Raw genomic sequence first — 18331 nt, 5'->3', positions numbered from 1 at the left:
TCATTTTTCTGCTCCTGCCTCAAACAAACTGGGCACAATTTGTTCCCACCTGTGTGTTTTACACAGGCAAATACCACTTTTAGCATTACACTCATGGTCACTGCCTGCATGAAATGTTTTAAGTGGTACATTAACACATCAAATGGGCACAAAACCCCATTTGTGCATGTTATTCCCCATTATTTAAATACAAAAATGTTGTTGACACCTAGGAGAAATATTATCTTTGCAAGAGCAATTTTGCACTTATAATTACCCAGCATTGACAACGCCAATACATCTCACCTTTATAATACGAGTGTCCAGTTGTTGGCTTTGGCAATGTTTGCAATGTAGAGGCATGTTGGGTGTGTGGGGGTGGAAAAGATGGGTTATAGGTGGTGGTGATGTTACTAAAGGCCACAGCTATGAAACATCATAGTTTGTAGTTGGTAACAAAGAGATCTATTAAACATATGGAGGTGCGCAGTGGGGTAATTAGTGCCTGATGGGCCCTAGCACAAGGAAGTTAATGAGCTCCTGTTTGAATTGTGAAATAAGATAGTAATGTGGGTTTAATGCCTTTTTGGGGTATGACTCCACTGCACCGGCTGCTCATCAATCAATCAATCAATCAGGATGTATAACGAGCTACTAGACACCCGTAGGCGTATCCAGGCACGGAGGGCCTTGCTGCAGAGGGTGGAATTAGTTTAATAGCCAGGTCTTGAGTCCCTTTTTCTGAATTCCTGTAGAGAGGGAGGGGTTCAGAGGTGGGCAGGGAGGCTGTTCAAGCACTTAGCGGCAAGGTAGGAGAAGGAGAGTCCCCCACTGTTACTCCGGTAGTGTGAGCGAGGGAGAGTGGGGCAGAGGGCAGGTGTCTGGAGGGCTGGTGGAAGCTCAGGCGGTGGTTGATGTATATTGGTACTTGATTATGCAGGGCTTTGTAGGCATGGATCGGTATCTTGAATTGACATCTCTTGTGAACGATGAGCCAGTGGAGTTTTTTGAGGTGTTGGGTGATATGGGTCCATTTGGGGATGTCGAGGATGAGTCTTGCCGTCGAGTTCTGTACGGTCTACAGTTTCTACAGGTGTATGGTGATTGCTACGTAGAGTTCTTTGCCATAATCTATGTGTTCCTCTTTATATGTGTGCTACTTCCTTCACAAAAATAATCCTGCTTACAACCCAGGCACCCTTGCATCATGATGAAAGAGTACCTGTTTGGAGCTAGGCAGCACATTGTGCACCAGAGCTGGGAAAAGGCAGAAATGATTTGTATAGTGTAAACTACAGTGCATTCCTGCCGTTTACCCTGTCACTCAGAGCATTTTTCATAAATATGTCCATGAGTATTTTAGAGCAGGTTGGAAGTACATGAAGGATGGAGTGTAATTGGTATAGTGCTTAATTCAACAAATAATAAACATAAAGCCCAGGAAGATAAGCATGTGAACATGCATAACATTTTATTGGACTCGGTGGTGGCTTGGAGGAGAAAAATGTGATATAGCCATGTTGCGTTTTGGGTCATTTCCTGTCATGGGCACAAGGCCTACCATACAAATGAAGTACACCATTTTTATCAGAAGACTTAGGGGAATGCTGGATGGAAGAAAGGTTCTTGCACTGGTGGAACAATCAATACAGAAGAATAATTTCCCTGAACAAGAAGTTCTGTGTGCTCTTTGGACTGCATTTCCTATACCATCTATATTTATAGTGATTACAAATTCAGTCACAGCTGCAAACTCTCAGTTGGTTCACTGGCATGGAACTGGAACAGCAGAGGCCTAGGCCATTTCTTGTGAGTGCAGTGCTCCCCATAGGAAGACATTTAAAAAATGAGAATGTCCTTGAAGTTCTGGCCACTTATGGCAAAGTTCTAGTAAATGTGTGACTGAAAAGTCACCATTCCCAAAGAGGGACTTGATTACCCTATCTTCATATCTTCATTTGTTCTCTTATGAAGTGGGTCCTCAACTGTGCCCTGACGTCCCTCTGTGACCAACTTAATGTACATCTGAAACTGCAAAAGGTATCTGATATGTGTATCTATTTAACAGTCCTCAAAATTGTGTGGAGGACCTCTTTCTGTGGGAGCTCTTTCTAAGCATTACTGTTTTTGAAGTTATCATTTGAGGTGCTGAGTGATAAAGTTGCCAAGTCGCTAAGGCATGTGTGAGTATGTGAAGGAGTGTGACTGTAGTACTACCTGATGTACTCTGAAATGCCTATATTAATTAGCTCCAATGTGATTTGCTTAGGATCTCACAATATGGCCTAAAGGAGAACCAGGACTAGAGCCACAATCTCTTAGTTCAATGGTTAACAACTTAGGGCCAAATTTAAGGGTTGGTGGACAGAGTACAGTTCATCAGGGTGCAGAAGGACATTAACTCGCCCACCTTGATGGACTACCTTCTGCCAAATCTAGATATGACCTCCAGCCCAGCAGGCATAACTGTAAGTCGAAGGGAACCTCCAAGTTTGGTGGACTTCATGGTCGGTTTGAATGGCCGTCCACCAAACATTTTCATTTGTTTTGTTTTGTAGGAACAAACTCACAGAGCTGCAGTTTTTTCTGAAATTATTATGTTTTATTCTCCTGACCCTCGCCACCAGAGTTTTCTTGGTGAAATCAGACAAGAAAAATGACATCCTGCCATCCATCCTAAATTGTGCAAGCACTGTAATGTTCTTCCTCTGATGGCCCCTGCCCCATCGGTTCATCAGAGGAAATATTCATTGATGAGGCCAAAGGGGGCTTCCATGACAGAATCTTTAAGATCTGTCCATCTCTAAATGAGTTGAGTAGAACAAGGACTTAGCTGGAAGTGTACCCTGTCAGCCAAACTCTAAATCAGGCCCTTAAACACCAAACAGTATGAACAGACGATTAGTGCTTTACTGCCATATTAATTTAGACAACATATTATGTAACTCAGGGGCATATTTACAAGTTCCTATCGCCAACACAGTCACTTTTTCTGACTTTATGGTGGTGATAGGGGCTTTGCCTTATTTACAAGGCAGCATTAAGCCACTTAACGTGGCTTAACCCTGCCTTGTAAATAAGGCACCCTTTCACACGCTGTGCTTAACATGAAAGGGGAGGGCCATGGGTGTTGAGGTGGGAATTCCACCGCAACACCCATTGATTTTGACTCTGCCCCCTATTTACATGGGTGGGGTAAATGGGAGCCAGTGCCAAAATTAAGACCAGGTAAAACCTGGTCTCAAACAGGTGAAACAAGGAGAAATGCTTTATTTCTCCTCGTTTTTGCTGTTTCCATGTGTGCTGCATTGTGCAGCACACATAGAAATAGCAAATTGCCATTGATTGTTTATGTGCAGGAAGGTGACCCTCCAAAAAATAATAATGACGTTTTGCACCTTCTATGTGTGCTGCATTAAGCAGCACACATAAAAGTTACAAAACATCATTTAAAGATTGTTTATAAGGAGGAAAGGAAACCTTCCTACACATAAAAAATCTTCCCCTCAACGCAGACACCCTTGCACTATGGTGCAGGGGTGCCTGCGTTGGCGTGAGGTTGCTTAGTTTAGCGCCAGCACAGGGGGAAACGCAGGGCTGCACCATATTATTGTAAATGTGTTGCAGCCCTATGTTTCTGAAGTGGCGGAGTGCAGCGTTTGTCCAAGATGGTTAATGACGCCCTCCGTCACTTCGTTGTAAATATGCCCCTCAGTTTCTAATCAAAAGAGGGAGATTTGCAAGCACACCATCTCCACATAAAAATGACAGTATACAAGCCATATGTTATCTGTCTTCACGCATGGGTAAACAACAATTGAAAGATGTTGATAACTTCTTTTTATGATCATGCAGGCATTCTATAAGCCAAGGCAATGCAGGAGCACTGGAACACCACCTTTTGGCATTTAAAATTATTACTTAAGTCTGAAAATGTTTCCCTTTTAGGTCTCAGATAGGTTTGGCTGTCTGTAGGTAGACCTATTGCCCCAGTATTTAACATGTAGTTTTGGGAAAGCCTCTTGCTAATGATTATATGGCTTTGTGATCTATGTGAGTTTTCTGCTTCTGGTTTAATGGCTTTTTTCGCTATTCTTGTGTTTCTCCCACCCCGGAGCATTTAGGTTGAATGTTGTTCTTAAATTCTAAGTTGTATCATTTCACTGCACACTTGATGGGACTTTATTATACATTTAACATTAGGACTGGGAAACAGATGATAGTGTATGTGTTTTCTAGTTCTCTTACTTCCACCCCCATGTGCGCTCTATTTTTATCCTCCCTTTCCACCTTCCCCTCTACCTGATGTTGGAGCACTACTACCTGTCCCTTTTTCTACCTGCTATTTGTGTTAATATATATATTGTTTTCTTACAAGGACCTGCAGCTGCAAAGAGCTGCTGGGCCCCTTGTCTCTTTTTTGTTTTTTCAGTTTTTAGATTACCAGTCTAACATGGCCATTCACCATTTTAGATCAGTAAATTAAAAATGGCTGCTCGACTCATGGCTCATACAAAGGCAACTTAAAGTGGATTTTCTTTAATAGAAAACCCATTTCAAGACTGTCAGCCAAGCGTGAACATGAATCTAGATACATGCACAAATATGTAATACGAGTATCCATTGGCTCAGCCAATAGTGCTGCCTTAGAAAGCCATGACCTATTGGCTATGCCAATGCTGTTAAGTTTAATGGGAGTGCTCCAGCAGATGTTTTTTTCTACCTTGCCTGCAGTGTGCTAATCAAGCAATTTATTGCATTTTGTTGATCACTAGGCAGCATCCATTCCTTCAAAACGCCACAGCCATTTTCTGCTTTTCTAAGGATCTGCTGACTGATCAACCCATCCGTAACCATAACTGCACGAAAAGTACTTAAAACCAGTGGCGGGCAGCAATTTTGGCTGGGAGGGAGGCACACACAAACATACTCACTCACTTACACCCATGCATTCACAAACGTGCACACACACACACACCCATTCACAACAATCACAACAAATTTATACATACACGCACGCATGCACCAAAAATTCAAAAACATAAAACTTACTTGCCTTGCAGCTACTGGACAGGGAAGCCTTGGCGGTCCCAAGAGGGTTAGGGCTGCTCCCTTCTCTGATTGGCTCACCTTAAATCAGTTAATGAGGCAGCAGTCCCTCACTCGTCCCAGAGTGGGACGGTATCAGTGAGACTTGCTGACCCCACCCCACTCTGTGATGAGGTGTCACTATTTGACACTCAGCCTTCGGCACTTCAGGGTTTAAAATTGAAGCGCACATGTCTGAGGCAATAGGTGGCTCTCCCGCTTGTCATGAGGGGAGGGCCTCGAGGCACTTTTTCCAGGCTGAGGAGGTCACGCCCACAGGCTGTGAAATTCTCAGCTTGATAAAGATCGGCTCAGACAGCCAGGAGCCTGCGCATTTAGCACATGCCTAGCTCCTGGCTGCCTGAATTGAAAAAAAAGAGTGCTCAGCCTGACAGACACTCCTTCTCTGGAAAAAGATGAGAGGGCGAGACTGCTAAAAACTATATTCAGTTTTCCTCCATTTACAATTTAAATTGAGCTTGGAAGCATGTGTTTTCAAAATAAGCATAACAGGACACAAAAATCTAGCAATAGGCACCCGTGTAATGGTTGTACAAAATGTTTGTATCATTGTATGTCTTTATTGCAAAGATTCAAAGACAGAGTTTGCAACAGCAAATGAATGCACAAGCATGCGTTTCACACTTACTTATGCACACAGTGTGCAGCTGTCACAATCCACTGGTGAGCCACAATGGAGCCTCCACAGACATGCTTGGAACTGAGATACAAGCTGACCTGCCACGGCCAACGACCCAGCAGAGCATCGCTGCCACCAATCACCCGGGAAGCCTTGGCACGTGTTCCACATTCTGAGTACAAATGAAAAAGTACACATAGTCAAAAATCTAGAATATTTTTATGAGACTTTTTAAAAAAAGTTCTCCCTTTACACTATAACATTTATGTAATTTAATCATGTAGGTGAGGGACAACACTGGTGCCAAATAGGCCTGTACAAGTTCACAAGTGTTAGTGTTACCGCTCTGTGAAGATTGAGAAGAGGGAGTTTCCATGGTTATCTTTTTTTTTGTTAATTGAGACCATTTTGAGGACTTTGGAAGCAGCTGGACACCGTTGCTGCTCTGAGGGGTTGCAGGTGGACTGCTACTTTCTGAACTTCCAAAGGGGTTTAGAGATACCCTTGCAGGCAGGTGCAGTCTATATGACCCCCTTTCCCACCTCCAGAGGACTGCTCTCAGGGGGCGCACTGAGATAGGGCTGGTGCTTTGTGTGCGCCAGTGCGAACTGTATTACACAAGGGGCTGCACAAGCGTCTGCGGTCCCTTCTGTAATAAAAAAAGTGCCCCGGGCCGCGCAAAGTGTGCGCAAACATCCATTGCGCCACCGGGGAACTTTGTGTAATACGGCCCCTGGTAGACATGTAAAGCGCTCTGATACCTTCAGGTTGGATTCGCGCAATATAAAACTAAAAAAAAGCCGATCCCCTTGCACATCTCATGACCTATCCCCTGCTATCCCTTCAGTTCCATGGTTGTTTATCAGTCACATGATGGCCTCTCTTCTGGATACTGGAAAATTGCCTACTTGGTAGGTGTTGCAAGCAAACAATCTTCGCAGCAGCCCCCGTTTCAGAAATTAAACTTGTTCTAGTTTTTGCACAGGCAGGTACAACCAACTTACAGATGGAAATAATTACCTTTGCAAACAATAATTTGTGCTATTCTTAATTACTTACCACTGAGATAATAATTGGGTGCAAAGTGTAAAACACACTCTTTTTCTGGCTCTAATTCTATTTGACCGGTGATGTTTTTTCTTGTAAGTAATTAATAAAAAAAATTTCAATACAGCACAAGAGCAATTACCTTTGCACAGAAATGTGTTGGGGTTTTGTCATGAAAGAAATCCCTCGAACTTACATACTACATATGGTGTGCATCAACGTCTTTTCTATTCAGGTAGAGCCTTTCAAGACACTACATATCCGTACAGATTTCATGCCGAAGATAGCTTTTCTAACGATAACTGCAAGGGGACTTGGAAACAATGGTAAAAAATTGAAGCAGATAAAATAGATTTTTGCTAAAAACAGATAGACCTTATTTTTATTTATTTTTTGGGAGTTTTATATAGCACGAACTAGACTCAAAGATATCAGAGCGCTTTACATGAGCACCAGTTTCGATACAGATGGACACATTATTTTATGTTTTGTTAGGCATGGAGAGATTAAGTGATTTGCCCAGGATTTCAAGATGTTGAGCGTCATTGCTGAGACTCGAACCTGGTTCCCCAGCTTCCAGGTCAACCGCTCTAGCCGTAAGGCTACAACCTCTCTCAGGTTGGAGACCTTCAGGGGTCCCCAACCTTTTCTGTACTGAGAGCTACTTATGTTGAATGAAACGCATTGAGAGCTACTTATATTATTAGTGTTGTATAATTTAGATTTTCTTATATGTATATTGATTCAACCAAGCAAAAGCTTGCTAATTTAATACGCTGGGCCTCACACAGGTGAGCTACGCAGAGGTAGCTGGAGAGCTACTGGTTGGAGACCCCAGACACTTACCTGAGCACTTTAATGCCACAATGCGACCTGAAACACAACTCCCTCTGCAATAAAACAAGAATTTGACATAATTTTAGCAGATTATCTGGGGCAGGAAACCTAACCAATGTACAAGCTACATCACACATTTAAAAAAAATGATATGTGCCAACTACATTATCAGTGGGCCTACAGACTATTGTAAGTGAACCTAAATTGACGCTGCAGGTGGTATTAATTTAAGCACCAGCCAAGACTAAGCCATCCTAGGGTTTTGTGACAACACCTCACAATACCTATGCTCAGTTTCCCCAGGCTTTTGGATGAGGGAGGAAGTCTGGGTATGGGTTAGTTGTATTATACTGCATTGGGCTCCACCTTCACCTTGCCTCTTTTCAGCCAGGCACTGATTGATCAACCCAGCTTTGTAGATAGCCAAGGAGGTGTTGGGAATCCAGTTTTCTATATCAGACAAATTATTAAGTATCATGGTGATTTGGGAGGATATGCAATCTCACATTTGAGATTGCTAAGACTTCGCACCAAATTATTAGGTCTAGGAAAATGTAAGTTGACAAGACTGACCAACTAGTCAAAGGAAATAATTATTAATTTAAGTCAATGGATATATCTTTGTCCTTGCTGTTGGCTGTCTCTAATAATTCCAAGATTGTTTTACATTATCACAGGTGGTTGGACAAATGCAGTAAGAACCTTCATTTTACATACGATTACACCTGTACATGGTTCTTCCGCCGCACACAAAGACAATTTTCGAGACCTCCTGAACATATACTTACTCAAGAGGTCTCATAGTCCCCATGTACAAATTTGGGGTGTGAAGGACTGGTTCTCCAAGCCTTACAAATATTCACTCATTGATTTCTATCAGTGTACAATACTGTCATCACTGATACTTTTTATAACATGTAAACATAAACAGAATACAGTTACCACATTCTCAGCGTACACTATCCCAAATTATTCAGAAATTGCTGGGTTTTGAAGCATTGGCTATTGCAGGTGGTTCTCCCTATTTTTATTGAATCATTGTTTACAGTGAATACCTCAGCTGAAACTCCACATCAACAATTTGAAACCCACATTGGCCTGTATCAGTTACCGTCCCTATTTTAAAATTTTTCTTAAGGAGAGCAAGCTGTGGGCTCCTTCTCTACTAATGCAGTTTAGCATTTTAATCAAATTTCCCTTCTGTTTATCCCATTAAATTGTTTTTCCCCTTAGAAAACATTGCATATCAAAATCATCTTTCTAATTTTGATTCTTCATTTCATATTTCTTAATGTATTTTTTTATCTTGACTACAGACAGGTAAACCAGCAAATTAATAAGGATGTCAAGCCAGGGCTTGGGCTTGGTTCAAAGAGCCAAGCTTGCGCCAAACCTGTTCGCCTTGAAAATCGTAGAACAATTTGTAGGTAAAAATATGATAAACACTTTAAAATAAAAAGAAAATGTTTCCTTAAAATTGTTTTATGTTTATCAAGTCAATACATTGGTTTATATTGCTGCACTGATTAACATTTATGAAGTCATTTTGTTATGTGCCCCGCATGGATTACATGTTAGGTGGGATTGAACTGTTAGCTCCAGTTAATTCCTTGAAAGCATCCATCTATCACACAACCTATATAGGGAAACTGTTGTCAGATTATAACCCACTAATGATTGGCTGTAATTGGGGGAGGGTATCCACACCTAAACCAATTTGGAAACTCCAGCCGCTTTGGCTGGACAATTGCAATATTAGGATAGTACTCAGGAAAACCACAGTGAGCTACTTTTGGGAAAATGAAAGCACAACATTGACACATTTATCAGAATGGTAGTCTTTTAAAGTTGTTGAGGGGTGTCTATTCATGCCATCATAGGAATTTGTGGGACACTAAACTCAGAGCTTAAAACTGTAGAGGATTCCCTGGTGGTCCTTGAGCAGGCAGTTATTGTAGGTCTAGCCCCTATCATTGTCTCTATAGGAAGCCAGGGAGAAACATGCTGCATTGTGAGAATGCCTCAGGTGTCTAGATCCAGCAACATATGTGGCAAGAACACATACAGAAGGGGATATGGTAGGGAAACTCTTGGTATTGATTGCCGGACCACGCCACCCACAAATACTGATTCAAGCCATTAGAACCCAAGAGGGAGCTGAAGTCCATTTGAAGGGATCAATTAGCCAAGCTTTTAGGAATTAGTACGGAACATTATAGTCTAGGCATTTGCAACCCTCCCCTATATCAATTGATAACTTTCTCTTTAATGTGAGCACCCTGAGTGTTTGAATATGCAATGGGAAACTTGGCAGCTCCAATCTCTGAACAAGAGATACAACAAGTGATTTGGTCACTTGTAAGGTGGAAAACTCCTAGCTCTGATGGCCTGCCCAAAGAGTTTTTTGCCACCTTTGAGTTTCTTCTAGTGCCACAGATACTTAAATTATACACAGTGGTGAAGGAGCATGGATGTTCCCCATCTTAGTTAATGAGACAGTGGTCACCTTGATGAAAAATCCCAGCCAAGACTCGCAATCCATTTCAGTGGACAGGTCCACCATATCCATCCTAAATAAGGAGTGATAAATATTAAGCAAAGTTATTGCTGATCAGTTACTCCCTCCTCTCCATTGACTCATCAATGACAGCCAAAATAGTTTTATCCCCCACAGAAAAACACTTCTCTTAATTTTAGGCAGGTCTGTTATATCTTGGTGGCTGCTCCTGGCACTTGGTCCAATGTGGCCAGATTGACATTAAAAATTGATTAGCACTTTGATACCCTTGATTGGATGTACCTGATGTGAGTGGTAAGGAGAAATGGTATCCCAATTCTCCTGCTTTAATGGATTAGGCTCCTTTATTGCAGGCCAACAGCTAGGGTTAGGGGCAGTGATAATATTTCCTGTCGTTATAAAATAACCAAGGGTACGAGGCAGGAGTGTTCACTCCCTCTGCTACTATTTGCACTCACAGCAGAACCATTGGCCTTAAAGCCGTTTGACCAAGGACAGTCCTGGAGAAGTAATTTGGCAGGTAGGCTGCATGCTGTCTCACACTACGCATACAATATGCTGCTTTATCTTAGAGATGTGGCCACTGATCTTTCCTCAATTTCTAATACCCTCCAAGATTTCTATAATGTCTCTGACCTACGTGCTAATCACTCAAAATCTTATATTTCCCCCTTTACACAGGCTCAGCCTCAAAGGCTGATTACATTGGAATGTCAAATGCTTCCATGGGCGGCTCATACATTCGGGTATTTGTGGATTAATAAGTATCTTGAACAGGCTGACCTTCTGGGGGGCCACTGAGCTACCAAGTGGCCTTCTGGACTATTCTCTTTTTGATTCAGCCTGTACACATTGTGATAGCTAAAATGAGTATGCTTCCCTCCTCCTCGACCACTTTGTGAATCTGCCATTGACTATATCTCCACTATATTCATGACACCTGGATACCCTACTAGTGGAATTGGTATGGGGACAATGATGACACAGAGTTAGTCTGGCTAAATTAATGTTACGCTTTACTAAGGGCAGCATGGAAGCTCCTGACTTCCAAGGGTACAATATCGCTGCCCGACTTCAGTTAGCGGCTTGTTGGGTGGAAGACCACAATCTATGAGAAACAGGCTTAACTGGGTAACAAATACACAACAGTGGAATACCCAGACTTCTATTCCCAGGCATGACACCCATGAAGGATTTTCTCCTCCGTTAAGGACAGCACTGGAAAATCTGAAACACTCTGTACAATATCCAAGCCCAACATTATCATACGCACCCGCTATCGTGCATCAGGACTTCCCTAATATAAGTGGTCCTCTAATGCCCTAGGAGCTTACAGGTTGGTAAGAGGCTATTAGTCACACAATAGGAGACCACTATGGGAAAAAGGTCATGCTGGAATTTTCAGGAGATCATGGATGCCCAAGTTGAAAGATGGTCAATGTTGCTCTATGTTAAGATTACCGATGCACTAAAAACACTGTGGCACTCTCACCGTGCACAGCCTGCTACGCTAGCTCTTATACAAATGCTCCATAATACTGACCTGGATGCAGGCTAATCACGTGACTCTATAAGCCATACTAGAACACTTGGAAACTCTCCGCAGTTGCTTAGAGACCAATGGGAAACATGCTGTAGGCTAATCTATATGTATAAAGAGTGGCAGATATATTTGGAATATCCCCAGAAGTCTTCTTGCAATGCACCATCTACATTCATTTAGTGTACCATAATGCGCAAAGGTTACCTGACTCCATACACTTGCATGCCCCAGGTGTCAGCATTTATCTTCAGACTTTTAGCACATTCTCTGGACTTGCATATATCTACCTCTATTTAGGGAGGACGTAAAGCAGGTAATCTCAGGCGTGACGGCTAGATCTATATTGGAGCACATTGAGGCGTATTTGTTTGGAATGTTACCTAGACCCAAGAAATCTAAGGTTGCATCAAAATTTATCGATCTGGAATTTATACTGGCTCAACATGCCATAACCATGAGATGGAAATGCTTGGTTCCTCCCTCGACCACCTCATGGTAAGCAACGATTGTGCACTGGGCCGAGGGTGAGTACAGTGCTTTCTGGAGATAGGAAAAAGGGGGTTACATGAATAATCAATAGCAGCATAGTGGGATGAGCACCTCCAGTCATTTAAGGAGCAAGGGAAGGACGATGAGTGCCCACCATGAGCCCAGGTCTACCATGCAGAGGTTCCATATGTGTGCTTTCTCTCCTTTACTTGATGTACTCTTGAGTCCCTCCTTCCTAATTCCATTCATCAGCCGTCCCTCTCTTTGTAGGGTGGATGATCCACAAGTAACATTAGTAGTAGGCTTCTGTGTTGGCGTCCGAAATACTTCTAGAATCTGATATTATAGAAATCTGCTTCATGTGCATTCATGTGTCCTATCAACATGACGGTTGAGCCCTTTTTAGGTCGAGCCTAGTGCAGCGCGCATGCGCAGTCTAGGAAAACGACCGCTTGGAATCGCTCGGGACTTCCGGCCTATGGCTTGCTGTTACGAGCAGCGCTGCTCGCTCCCGAGGTTCCTAGGACTGCACTTCTCCCCTCCCACTCCATCAGGCCATGCCATGTTACATGACTCTTCTGCCGTTCTCTACTTCCTCAGCCTCTGCGCCTTGCGGTTACGAGCAGCACTGCTCGCTCCCGAGCTCCCTAGGACTGCACTCCTCCCCTCCCACTCCATCAGGCCATGCCGTGTCACATGACACTTCTGCCATTCTCCAATTCCTCAGCCCCAGTGTTGTCGTGTAGCGTGGCTCTGCCTGTCCTGTGCTGAACATGTCTGTCCTGGCAGTGAGCCTGTGCCTCCTCGCCTTATGGCCTCTCTCGCTAGCGGAGCCCCTGAAATTTCATACCTGTGGTAAGTTGTTTATGAGTTTCTCTTTCCTGCCCCCGCCTCTGCCTGTATACGCACTCTGTCCGGTGCGGTGCTTGTTTATGGCGCCCACCTGCCCTCCACTAGAGTGCTTGTGTATCGCATGCTCTCTGTGGACAGCCCGGAGTTGCTCCAGAGTGCTGCTGCCGCCCTGCAGCGAGCCTCATATTTTTTATTTGTTCCCGTTTGCGACTTTTATAAATGAATACTTCTTTTGATCAATATGTTCACCACCTCCCGCCAGTCAACTTCACTTAATATGCCCTAAAAACATAATTTAATGTGACCGTGTTCAGCTTCGGCGTCCGGCTATGCCGGCACTACCCATCACTGCTTGTAAAGAGGCTGTTCTGTGTTTAAAAAAAATTAAAAGGCGTAGCTCTTCACCCGCTTCGGCATACATCAAGCTAACACCCTGAAAGTGGTAGCAGCTGTGTGCGAATAGCGCTTAATAATTTTCATGCCATGCTAATGGGTGCTTCAAAAAATGCAAGCATTGTCAGAGGAATTAGCAAGCTCCTTCAGTTGCCAGTGCAACCAGAAGCCTAGTTGTTCACTGCCATCCAGTGTTAGCAAGGCGCGGTACGATTGCTTTATGCACATCTGCACATTCCATTCAGTGGCCGTGGAGAAAGCACCTAGAGAGAAAATCACAAGGTGCACAGACACTACAGCGTCCGTGTGACCACACATATGACCACTCTCAGGATACTGGAAGCACATGGCATGCAAAATTCATGATTGGGACGCACATAAATATATATGCCACGTTGCAAAGCAGAAATTGAATCTTAGAAATGCGGGACTTGGACATTTCTCTGACTTTTCTCATTTATTGGGCATACTGAGGTGCCAGTGGCAAGAACAAAATATGATCAAAATATTTCTTGAGTGCCTGTTACAGCTGAAATCCACTTAGCCAATCCATGTTTTTTGAGGTACCAGAACTTACTTGTTCTTGGTGCCATTGACTTACCACAAACTTTGATGTCTTTAATAGCCAATGTAATATATTCAATAATTTGCTAAAGTAATATATTCAATAATTTGCTGAATGGCTAAACACTATAATGTCCCAAAGGCGAGACCTATTGGCTATGCCAATGCTTGTTTCTATGTGACATTCCTTTGAGGGAGGGGTAGGGGAGGGTACGTTTTTAAACTTACACGAGTAATTTACAATTTACCTGCTCAAATGCTTTGATCTGATTGCATGAATTGTACACCAGAAGTCGTATTGCATTACATCACATAAAACATTGAAAGATGTTTTCTCTGATACCTTTAAAAGCGATTGAAAAGCAGAAGGTGTGAGGTGTGAAGAAGACATTTTGCACTTGTTAATTTGAAAAAACAATGGAAACTCATTTTGAAAAAAGTAATTTTGTCATGAGCATAGTACATATGAATAGGAAAGTGCCCCTTTTTGACGTGGTCACCCCCACTTTTTGCCCTTTTTCCACTGAAAGTGCACTGGATCCTTGCTAACCAGACCCCTGTGCCAGTGCTCTTTCCCTTAAGCAGGTAAATGTCTAATTGTAACTCAATTGGCAAGGACTTTACACTCCTGTAAGTCCCTAGCAAATGGTACCTCTGGTGCCCAGGGCATGGGTACTAAAGAGGGTCCATATGGGCTGCTGCACATGTTTACCACCCAAGGGGACCCACGCAAACACTGCATGCATTCTGCCATTGCAGGATGCGTGAAATGTTGCAGACCTTTTTGAAAACATGACATGGACCACTCTCCTCTTCTGAGGTATGTGATATGGGCCAATTCTGTGCTATGATGGCTTCTAAAGCCGATGCTGATTGGATCTAACAGATGGTTTAAAAGAGGTTAGTTCTAGGTTGATGGCTTTTTTGACAATTTTTGCCAGAAAGGGCAGCTGTGAAATTGGCAGATGGTTATTTGGGTCTGTGGGCGGGATTGAACTTTTTAAGCAGCGGAAGAATGGACACTTTTTTCCATTCTGTAGGAAAATAGCCGGTGCTGAACATCTCGTTAAAGATTTCCGTAAGAAGTGTGGCCGTGATTTACGGTGCTAACTGCCTGATCTTAAGAGGGCAAGGGTCACTGGGGGCAGCAGATTTTATGATCCAGGGTTTAGTCTATGGTAAGAGAAGTAAAAGCTGTCAGAATCGTTGCTGGGTCCCTATGTGGTGGAGCAGCAGAAGACATAGACATAGGAAACCTTTCTTCTGCCGAGATGCATCGTGAGAGTAATAGCCAAAGCAGGACCTTGGAACAGGGGCTGATTTCTAAAAACCCCACTGGACGCCACAAGCAGCTACTCCTCGCGTTTCCCGCTTCGCGGGAAACGCTCGCACCGGGACCAGCGAGTAGTCATTTCCAAATTGACTACATCTCCCATAAGGCAGTGGGGCACCTTGAACATCGCCGGCAATGCCCAGAGCCGACCAGGTGCTTTAAATCTGCACCGGAAACGCGCACCGCGGGACGCGCGCGGGACGCACTGGGCGAAGCCCGGGCAAAGGGCGGGCCCTCTTAGGCCCTCAGAGGCCTGAAGAGACTGGACTGGGCCAGGGACTCTGGTTGTTCCATCACATGATCATCAGTCATTGTAAGCAAGCTTTTTTCATTCGATATAGGACCGTCTCTTCATTAGTGCCTATATTTAGATGTGGTAAGAACTGTTTAGAGGATATTAGACATCGGTGTACTACCCACGTTCTTCTACAGGGACCCTATCGGTACTACTGTAATTGGCATAGTTGTTAGTCTAAACAATCCAAAACCCTTTTTTTTTTTTGGATCATATAGATATGACTTCACGTGAAACAAGAAGTAGTAAAGCCGTGGTAGGTAGCTCAAAACTAACAGGAACACTAGACGATTTTATAGTACGCACTAACACACTAATAGATCAGGGTATTGTCCTCATGGAGAGAAGGGTTTCCACAAGACCTCGCCTTAGCTAAGAGGTCCTCCATGGGTCACATTGCTACAGCTTGAACCCCAGTGCGAACCCCTGATAACACGTTAAGTAACTCTAACATTTTACACATAAATGCGGTGGTCCATAATACTACTGGTGCACATTCTGAATTCCAAGACTGTAGTGTCCTTGACCCTCAGGGCTTGATAACCACAGGAAGCACCTTGTTAGCCCCACAGCTAGATATTCAGGAAGATAGTAATAATATCCTAACAAGAGGGAAAAGGGAGGGAGCTATCCCCAAAAATAAAAGTAAGCGGACTTATAAAAAACATCCCTCTATTAAAACCGCCAAAGTTGTAGAGATAGGGGAGTGTAATGAAAATGATATAGTCAATATAAGGGCAGCTAGGGAAAGTCAGGGCCATGAATCTGGGAAAGAAGGGGCTGGCCCCAAAATACTACCGTTGAATATTATAGATGATATTCTTCTAGACAATTCCCTAGCTGACATTCTATCAGATAGCCCTACAGCTGATAGTACAGTTATAAGTATAGGGAATGAAGATCTACTCATACCATCCCTGACAAAAATCTTTAAGACGCTACTCACTCCTATAGAAGTAAGATTAGATGGGATACAAAAACAACTTACAGAATTGAAGGAAGAGATAAAAAACCACTATACTAGCCAGTCAAAAAAGGTAATTCAGGAACCAGCCCCTATTAGTAAAGTGCAGACATTAAAAATACCTGATAATGAAAGGGAAAAAGACAGAAAACCAGTACCTAAGGTCCCTACGCCTAATCTTACCAATACTGAAGTAGGTAAAACCAGTGCAAAGTCTCCCTTGGCACATGGAACAGTAGTTAAAAAAACGGCTCTTCACAGTATACCTACACATAATGCTGATAAAACGCATATAGAAAAGCGTAGGAACATTAATCTACCCCCAGAAGCGTGTGATTACGTAGTCATCCTGACTGGGGTTCCGGAATTAGCCCCTACAACTATAGAACCGTATGGGGTGCTCAAAAATAAAGTGTCACATTGGCTAAATACTAATTACCCACTACCACCAACAATAAGAAGTAATATTTTAATGGTAGAGAGGGCCCCCTGGGTAGGTTATAATAGAAAAAGAACACAAGGGGACTGCGTGGTCGTATCATTCGAAGACCCTCGGTCAGTGGGACACATTTGCTCGGGGGCACCTAGAAAAAACGGTTCATTGATTGTGGCAAGACCCCTGGCTTATTTTTATACGCCAATGGAACAGCCCGATAATAGATGGAGCTGGACCAGGGACACAAACCAAGCTAGGGGTGGAATTGGGTGCGAGTTGTACAGGGACTCGAATTCTAATAGTTGGGAAGTGGGGGGGGGGGGGATGACGGCTGGACTGTAATACAACGTAGGGCAGGGAGGCCTCATAACGGTAGTATGCAGTACCGTGGAGAATGGATGGGCCCGCAGTTTGTACAACCCTTCATCCCCTGTTACAATAGGTTCAGTGGATTGGAGGCTGTTGATTGACTTACAGTACATGGGGAGGAGCATAAATTTATTCTCTGTCCATCTGTCTCACCGGTCACTTCTGTCACTTCTGTTATCAGTCCACCTAGGTCTTAGATTATTATGATAGCCCGCCTCGATTGCTGTCGCCCGGTATTCAGGGGGAAAATAACTTATTTATAAAAGAGCTTAAGGAAGTTCGAGGGCCAATATTAGGAGCCGACCGAATAGATCAATTAGAGCTGAGTGAACAGAACCGTACTAGGCCAGGAGCATCTAGGAGGCCAAGTAAAATCTCACCAACTGGTAGTAGCAGCCTAAATCATGGCCCCTCTTTAGCTAAGGTTGTTTCATGGAATGTTGCAGGAGTGGGCTCAAAAATAAGTGACCCTGATTGGAAGCATTATATAAATTCGTTTGATATCTGTGTTCTACAAGAAACATGGGCTACAAAATCCATGCACAGGGTTGGCTATAGAACCTACCAGTTGGATGCAATTCCATCAGTAAGAGGCCGTCCTTCGGGAGGGTTGATAATATGGGTTAGTGTGTCTATTAATATAGCCATCCAGCAACTAAGAATTGACTCATTAGATATACTCGGACTGGAAATGGTTACCGATGATAAACGGGTGATCCATCTCTTTAACGTATATAATAGACCGTGCCCATCTTATAAGGAGTCACTATGTATTGACAAACTAGAGTCAATACTGGATACTCTGGACCCGGAAACAAGTACGATCATATGTGGGGACATGAATTGCAACTTTGAGCCTATTGTAGGAATGAACAATTTGTATGAGGATGAAGATAATGCTAATGGTATACCATCTTTATCTAGTAATGGGGTTGCTGCTGGTACTACCCTAGCTTTCCAAATCACAAGGGTATTGACAAGTCA

The 18331-nt window shown here is 43.3% G+C and overlaps 1 protein-coding gene across 2 annotated transcripts in view; it reads right to left on the bottom strand.

Moving 5' to 3' along the window:
* Nucleotides 1-18331, bottom strand: part of TMPRSS5 (transmembrane serine protease 5) — a 171364-nt gene that overhangs the window by 88938 nt on the left and 64095 nt on the right. For both annotated transcript variants that reach the window (XM_085647359.1, XM_085647360.1), the window contains exons 7-8: nt 7601-7644; nt 5717-5879 (exon numbers count right to left, since the gene is read on the bottom strand). In XM_085647359.1, the coding sequence (XP_085503485.1) occupies nt 5717-5879; nt 7601-7644 (207 nt within the window). The remainder of the gene's footprint in view (nt 1-5716; nt 5880-7600; nt 7645-18331) is intronic.

Source organism: Triturus cristatus, chromosome 3_2, assembly GCF_964204655.1.
Source record: "Triturus cristatus chromosome 3_2, aTriCri1.1, whole genome shotgun sequence".
NCBI lineage: Eukaryota > Metazoa > Chordata > Amphibia > Caudata > Salamandridae > Triturus > Triturus cristatus.
This window is presented reverse-complemented; position numbering and strand designations above follow the sequence as displayed.